The following is an 8,114-nucleotide window of genomic DNA, read 5'->3' as shown; positions in this document are numbered from 1 at the left end:
GGGACATTTTTACTGAAATTACAAGACAAGTCCAGGGTTAAAAGGGCCAATTTCCAACCCCAATTTAAGCCCTTTAACATGTGATTCAACCACTTTTCACCCAAAATACACTCTGTTCTCTCAAAAACCTCTCAAGAACAACCTAGGGCTTTTCATAGAAGATTCAGAAATAAGAATTTCCTCCGTCAATCTTCACGAAATCACGAACTAAGGTATACATAGTGTTCATTCATGAACTCCTTTCGTCCATGAAGACCAAGAATCCATCTTCTAAATTCAAGTTTATGGATTTTCTTATGAATTTCATGATTGGGCTACTCTTGTTCATGTGGATAATGAGAAATTGAATTCTACTCCATGTTGGGTGATAAATTCTATGTGGGTTAAATTATTATAGATATAGATTCATGCAAACCTATGACTAAACCCTAGAATGATGAAATTAGAATTAAACCATGATGTTTAATTATTGTACAATGATGTTTACACGTACCATGCCTACAATATGCTCGATTAAATGCCTAGATGAAGAAAAAGTGCCTACCTAGCATGATACCATAAAATCCCCATGTATGTACAAGTTATGCCTATCACATGTTTTGATGAAATGCTTCTATAAATGTATTATGGGTTATGATGTTAGTTACATATTCAATTAATTTATGCTTGGTCAGTTTCTTTCCATCGAGTGCTGGAGGTACTCGTACCCGAAACATTAGCTGTGTGCCTAGAATCATGTTATGTTTTCACGATATTCTCAGTCAAACTATGAATCCTTAGACTTCATGCAGTCTTATGACTCAGGAAATCTCCATGATCTCATGAACTCAGTTAATTGTCAGATATCAGTAGTATTCCATCAGTCAACGGAATTCTGTAACTCATCCCATTTTTTTAGTAAATCATGTTCAGAGTCTATTCAGATGGGAGTAGGAATTAGCACCGAGTGAACCCAAAGATTGGAACAGGCACTATTAGATAAGGGTGTGATTCTTGGAAGTCATCCTTGTGTTCCAGAACTATGTAGCTAGCATAAGTTGAGACATCAACGTTGTCCGATGAGGGTTGATGAGGTGGATAAGCACTGTCAGATAAGGGGCCCACCATTCTCTTTTAGGAACGCTATCAAATGAGGGCCCACCAGTGGTGCAGTATTGACACTCTTCCAATTAGGGTTACGATTGGACCCCAACTCAGCCATAATGGCATATTAGGGGCATGTCGGTTAGATAACTACTTCCCACAGTTTCATGTTACAGAATCAGGACTGACAGATATAGTCAATCAGTCTCGGTAATAGAACTTAGATAGTTCTTTAGATTTCAGGACTGTTAGATATAATCAACTCAGATACAGTACGGAACTCAGATAGTTCCATCAGATTTAGGACTGTTTGATATAGTCACTGATGTTATCAGTCATATTCAGATTCAGTAATCATGTTATCACAGTATTAGTGTCAGTTGTTATGTCTCATGCATGTATTCTTACGCTCACGATAGTTAGTCAGTTATTATTATTGTTCATGCATATGTACTCCATGCATTCAGCCTACCTCACATGTATACCAGTACATTCAAAGTACTAACGCATTTGCGCTATGGCGTCTTATAGCATAGGTTCAGAGACACAAGCTCCAGAGGACATGATTATTTCCCTATTATCTCATTAATCAGTTTGTTAGTTGGAGTTAGTTGAGGACATGTCCCATCAACTCCTTAATCAGATAGTTCAGTCAGTTAGAGGCTTTCTAGACTATCTTGTTTCAAACTTCAGTATGTTTAGTTTTGTTTTGGGTATACTATTACCCCACACAGATGTTATATCATTAAGATCATGTTCAGTATTGAATCTTATAGCCTTTTTATGCATGTTTCCGTATTAGTATGTCATATTATGCAGTGTACAAGTACAAATATCAATCATGGATTATCTTGTGGTCCTTCGGGGTCATGAGCATCATATAGCATTCTGAGCACCAGGCTCGGGGCATTACATGTTGGTGCGGTCTAAATTTGCATCCTAGGTTGTCTAACTGAAGTTTTTGCTCAGTGTCCATTCGAAACCAACGAAGACTTCTAAATAGGAAATTGGTCCTAAAATTAAATGAACTGTCTGGTAATCGAACTATCAATTCCAGCAAGTCATAAATAACTTGAGGCAGCTATGAAAAAGCTCTAACAATAAAAATAAGTATAAGTGGACAGGACGAAAATTGATCTGAAGGGTCATTATACCATGCTATGATCATATCATTGCACCTTTCATATAAAGATGGTTTAGCGATTCTTCCTATGATAATCCCCATTTTATGTTTGGCTGAAAATGCGGTGAGCACATTCTTTTTCCAAACAACAAAAACCAGTACCATCAAACTAGGGAGAAACTAAGCGAGACCCTGGGTTATCCAAAGGGTGAGACTGTAATACTCTGTACTTTTCAACCCTTGATTATCAGAAGTAGATGGCGTAGGCATGACTCAACCAACTAGTTAAACAACAAATCTTTTCAACCAGATACAAATACACAACTAAGAATAACAAAAACACAAAACAAAAAGGAAAATCCTAACTGTACAATAGCTAGATCCACAAAATTACATAGAAAAAGGAAAAAAAAAAAGATGTTACGCCCTTCTTCGCAACCTGAAGAAGTACGGCCTTTATTGATACTTCTTATCACCAAAAAAAGTTCAAAATTTGAAGAAACTCCAATAGATCGGTGAAAATTTCTTCGGAAAAAACCTTCATGGATAACATCAAAAGATAGACAACGACAGAAGAATCATGAATAACCGCTCTAATATCATGTTAGAGATGTGTGGCTCTAGATCGAAGCAAAAACGTTAATGGAGAAAACCCTAGAAAACTTGAGAAATAAAGAGAGAAAAGATATTTTCATTTCCCTTAGTTGAGAGAAGATGAACCAATCAACCTTTCTAGAAGCTGCTATTAGTTATTTATACAAAACACAAATAAAAATTACAAATACTCAAATATAAAAAAGATGGGCCTTCTATCGAATTGGTCCTAGATCAAGCAGTGGACCACTTGTTGTTGGGTCAATTTAGCATGCTTACCATCCAAATAATCCTTCTTATCGAATAATGGGATTGAATTCTTGGGACTCGTTATTTTTTATCCACGCCCTCCCTTTTAAGCATTGATCTAAAGTCAAAAACCCTTAGGGCTCGTTTGGTCTAAGGAATAAGGGATAACTAATTTCAAAATTAATTTTAGGATGAGTTTATCTCATATGTAGTTGGGATAAATGCATGTGATAACTCATCCCGAGATTACTTATCCCGGCATTATAGTGCTATTTTTATCCCACCTTGAGGGTGGGATAATTAACTCCGGATTAGCTAATTCCGAGAATAGTTGTTTCCACCCAAACGACCCCTTAATGCATCTGTATATAGTCTTTCTTCTTTATCCTAATCTTTTTTCTTCGATCACTTATCAGAATCTATACCATACGTATCTCGCCGTTCATCACTTATATTTGAACATTCCATTACAGTAAAATATATTTATACTCCAATGTTTCTTTTTATTTGTAGTAGCAGTTATCTTTTTAATAGTCAAATTATATGAATTTTGATCAAAATTTTAAAATATATTTTTTTTCATAATATTGATATGAGAAAATTTGCAATTTATAGTACTTTTTGTATAGTTCAATATTTAAATTTTAATTTAAGAATATCGAATTAATATAATCTAATTTAGCTTTAAAAATTAATCAACTTGACTGTCGAAAAATAAAACATGACAAATATTTTGAAACGGAGAAAGTATCATATTGACAAATCCTACAAAGAAACGGGCACACTGCGGGGAATGGAACCATTCACTGTTAAGATCGTAGTATCCTGTGTTCAAAACTAAATCAAAAAATCAAAATAAACAGGAAAAATGAAAATTGAAAACTTTAATTAAAATATTTGAGTCCACAAAATGTACGGCATCTCCTTAAATAATTTAATTCTCCTGCTGTATTTGAGGTTTTGGATTACTTCCACCCATGATAAAATGGATGAAAATGTTTATGGAGTAGCGGTACCTCAAACGTCAACAACTTCGTCAAATGTAAAAATGGTAACAAATCACACTAAGACTCGATATTTGTTTGTTAGAAAAATCTTTACAGTGGCAAAGGCAGTAACAATGGCCAACTCTGAAGAGGCCTTTATGTTCATTATAATGAGGTATATAACGATACTTCTCTATATTTTTCAATGGAAGGAAATATGGTTATATTAATAACCAAATCTTCAAGGAAAATTATTTTGTATGTAGAAAACTATGTCATCATACTTCTCGATATACAAGATACTGAGAAATAATAATCGCGCTACACAAAAATAAATTTGATTAAGCAGATGATATAATTATTGTGGTTGTTGCTCAAGTGAATCTTGCCACTAATATGTGAAAGATTGGGTGTTAAGACTTTGGTGCTACTAAGCATATTGGCATAAAACATAAACATGCTATTTAACTTCACATCAACTGCATTTATGTCATCCAACTTTGTGTGTGCACAAGCTTAGGCACTTAAACATGCATAAAATAACACTAGTTACACACATTCTACATGGCATAATATGCACCCTACCTACCTGACATAACACAAATCAGTTCGAGTGTATCACATACGATTTAACATGTATGACACATGCATCTCACGCGATTTTTGGTTGATGAAAAAGGAAACATTGCATTAGCTTTTTACTATAATCATCAAAAGTTAAGGTAACAATTGAACCATTTTTGCACCATCTTGGCTTAGTTATCTATTAAACAAGCAACAAAGAAATTCTGGTAAAATGTAGTAGAGCAAAAAAAGAACTAGCCCCAAATGTGGGGGAACAATATCACTTAGAATAAACAATTTAATTTGAATTCTCTAAGGCTCTGAATTTGTATTATGTTGCTTATTCCAGTCATCAGCAGACAGGCAGATCTATAGGAGGAGGCTCCAATGATTCCAGTTCACTAACTCCATTTTCCACTAGGAACGCCATCGCCAAACCCCAAGTAATGTGAACATCCAAGTGACAATGCATTAGCCACACTCCTGTATTAAGTTAATATAGTTGAGTTTGTGATATTGAAATGTGACTGTGTTGAAAAGGATCGAGAATATTAGCGTATTAATTATCTTACCTGGATTGTCAGCGACAAATCTGATGACTGTCCATCCATTAACGGGTACACTGGCCGTGTTTCTGAGAGGTGGATTAACAAGGTTGAATTTAGATGTATCTGTTTTTGGATTAAAGTTACCGAACCCCTCTGCGATGATGTAAAAGTCATATCCGTGAAGATGAATTGGGTGGTTTTCAGCTGTGAAGATACTTGTCCCCTGTAACACAACTTGAACTCTTGCCCCATATTTCAGCTTGTACACCTTAGTTCCTCGAGTAGGTTGCCATAATGACCGGCTTACGTTGCCAGTATAATCAAATCTTACAGGTGGTACAGCTGGGAAATCAGTTGAGAAAACGCCAGGTATGCCTTGGTGATGTGCTTGTAGCAGGGAAAAATTGGATGGTAGCACAAAAGAGACATTGTTCATACTGGCAGCAAATCGAGTTCCATTTGGACCTTGACAGTTCCTGGAGCGTGCACCTCTTCGGCAGTTATTGAGTCCGAGCCCGACTGTGAGGAATAGATTTTCGTCAATTTTAGTGGGCACCTCGACTTTTCTTGGGCTTCTGAATTTTCTTGTGAAGGCTGTAGCAGTCGCTGTGTCATTGTATGCTGGTAAAGATGGGAAAACGGGATTGGTCTTGGCACAATTGGAAGAACAAGAAGTTGTCTTGTACTTGAGGATGGCTGTGGTTGTGGTATTATCAAAGGGGGCACCTTGAGCACTTGCGTAGGCACGTGCTGCCATATAGTATCTAGCGAGTTGTTGATCAGCTTTGATCAGGACATCAGTTGTCTGGCCTGGTCCCAGCATAAGGACTGATGTTGTGAAAGGTTTAACATAAGAGGCATCTGCTCCAACAACAGTTAACTTGTGGTTGGCCACAGTAAAGAAAAGTTGCTGGTTCAGTCCAGCATTGATAACTCGAAGGAGGTTTGTTTCGCCTGAGTCCACATGGACAATGGTGGTATCTGCATAAATGCGATTTCTATGAAAACATGTCTTGAACAAGTAAGATATCAAATCATAGCTTAGTGAATGTTAGAGTAACATCATTAAGTCTTTATACTATGTATATTATGTGATCTTGTAAGAGTATGAGATAGACTTTATTACTTGAGTATTGAACAAAATCTTTTTGCTTTCTCAAGTAATCTTGATTCTTCACTGTGTATACAAGAGTTGAGATGCAACCTCTATATGTCTTCTTTTAATTCTGAGGCAAGTTTCTTGGTACCATGTTTCAAATATTCTGTGAGATAGAACTAACCTTGTTTGGAACACTTGTAGAGGTCACCTGGTTGACCATTGATGGTGTACGCATCAGAAACATTTGGAGCTGCTCCTGTTCTTGTAGCTCTTCTTACAACGTCAATAGGATTTGTATCCCACCACTCACCTAACCAGCATTTTCAAAACTATCATTTCAGCAAAATTTCTAAAGGGAAACCGAATATGAGGTAATGCATAACTACTAGTCTTTGTACGAAAGAATCGAAGCTTCTGGTGTTACAAGAATGTGAAGTAGTACCAAGCAGAATAGGTGTCTCTCTTTTGGGCTTAGGAAATGGATAGCTTTCGCCTTCTTTTGGGTGGATAATTAGAGCTCCATATACAGTAGCCCTAAGCCATGAGCTGTGGGCGTGCCACCAAAGTGTCCCTTCCTGTCCTTGAATTGTAAACCGGTAAGTGTAACTCTTGCCTGGTCTAATTGGACACTGAGTGATAAATTCTGGTCCGTCTGCCCATGCTGTTCTCATTTGCCTAACCCCATGCCTTTTGAAACACAACAAAGTAGTATAAAAAGCAAGTCATGAAATATAATAGAGTCCAATTTATCATAACATATATCCAGTTCATTTGAGTTCTGCATGCATGAACTTACCAGTGAATGGTGACATTATATCGAGCTCTATTGACAACGTTGACAACTAGTGTATCCCCATTGTTTACTTCCAATGTTGGTCCAGGAAACTGTCCATTCACCGTTATAGTGTTGTGAGTTTTGCACAGCCTCTTCACTGGTGTAGCTTGAATCTGTTCCAGTAAAGCAGAGGTCAGTATCATATAATTTTGTAAAAAATTTCGAAATGTTAGAAAACAACAAAGAAAAATCTTAGATAGCTTACAACAAAATCATGGTAATGAGTTTTCGCAGATACTACATTTGCGAAGAGAAGCAAAATGCATGTAAAAAAGAACGAACTCAAAGGGTTCGCGATGATTTTATAGGCCTCCATTTGTATTCCTTTTTTTAAAGTTCTTAAACGTGGTCGAGTACCAATAGATGCAAGACAGTGCTTGTTTGAGAATGATAGTAGAGTTAAGGGTCCTGCTTTTATAGGGGAAGAAGTAGAGAAAAAGGTTGCTTGAGGTTGATAGATTATGTTAACAAAACTTAGTTGAACTCTGTAGAACTATATTGGCTCACCCACTTAATTAACCTATCTAACTGCATAAATTTTCATGAATAATGCTTACTTTGTAAGTCTTTTTCTTTGGGCATAATAAACATACATGCTCTTTAACTTGGTTTCATCTTACATCTAAAGTTGTATAAAGTTGGACACAACACTTATCCTACGTGGAATAGTAAAAATCTCTCAAGTATATCTCACGTGAATTGCTACATAGGACGCGTGTGTCGACTTGTTCAGTTTTATACAGGTTTAAGCGTCTGTCTATGCACACTCAAAATTTCAAGAGCATAAATATCAATTGAGATCAAATTAAAAGGTCACGTTTACGTGTGATGTCTTTTTCTTTGAGTTAGTTATGTTTTGGAATTTTCAGTCATCAAAGAAACTATCATTTTTATGGATTTTGCTTAACATTAACGATGTGTTGTTATCCAACAAACTGTAGTTTGTTGTAATGATTATAATTCAAGTCCAAAGAACCAATAGCTGTAAACAACAATTTGCATATGTTTACTTGTTAAAACTCTAAAAAGTAAA

The 8,114-nt window shown here is 36.1% G+C and overlaps 1 protein-coding gene across 1 annotated transcript; it reads right to left on the bottom strand.

Moving 5' to 3' along the window:
- Positions 1-4,695: 4,695 nt before the first annotated feature.
- Positions 4,696-7,464, bottom strand: LOC107871132 (laccase-12). The gene is made up of 6 exons (XM_016717935.2): positions 7,287-7,464; positions 7,043-7,194; positions 6,689-6,933; positions 6,428-6,556; positions 5,172-6,128; positions 4,696-5,082 (listed from the first exon to the last, which is right to left on the bottom strand). The coding sequence occupies exons 1-6, from the start codon at positions 7,395-7,397 to the stop codon at positions 4,952-4,954; spliced, it is 1,725 nt and encodes a 574-aa protein (XP_016573421.1). The 5' UTR covers positions 7,398-7,464; the 3' UTR covers positions 4,696-4,951.
- Between the last annotated feature and the right edge of the window lie 650 nt (positions 7,465-8,114).

Source organism: Capsicum annuum, chromosome 5 (assembly GCF_002878395.1).
Source record: "Capsicum annuum cultivar UCD-10X-F1 chromosome 5, UCD10Xv1.1, whole genome shotgun sequence".
Taxonomy (NCBI): Eukaryota; Viridiplantae; Streptophyta; class Magnoliopsida; order Solanales; family Solanaceae; genus Capsicum; species Capsicum annuum.
Note: the sequence above shows the minus strand (reverse complement) of the source record. Positions and strands in the feature narration are given on the sequence as shown.

What these genes read in the sequence shown, in the direction of transcription:
- LOC107871132 (XM_016717935.2), bottom strand. Translation starts at nt 7,397, where the DNA reads ATGGAGGCCTATAAAATCATCGCGAACCCTTTGAGTTCGTTCTTTTTT. An exon ending in CTCATTACCATGATTTTGTT is followed by an intron (nt 7,195 to 7,286) that starts GTAAGCTATCTA and finishes TTACTGGAACAG; the next exon opens with ATTCAAGCTACACCAGTGAA. An exon ending in AGAGACACCTATTCTGCTTG is followed by an intron (nt 6,557 to 6,688) that starts GTACTACTTCAC and finishes AATGCTGGTTAG; the next exon opens with GTGAGTGGTGGGATACAAAT.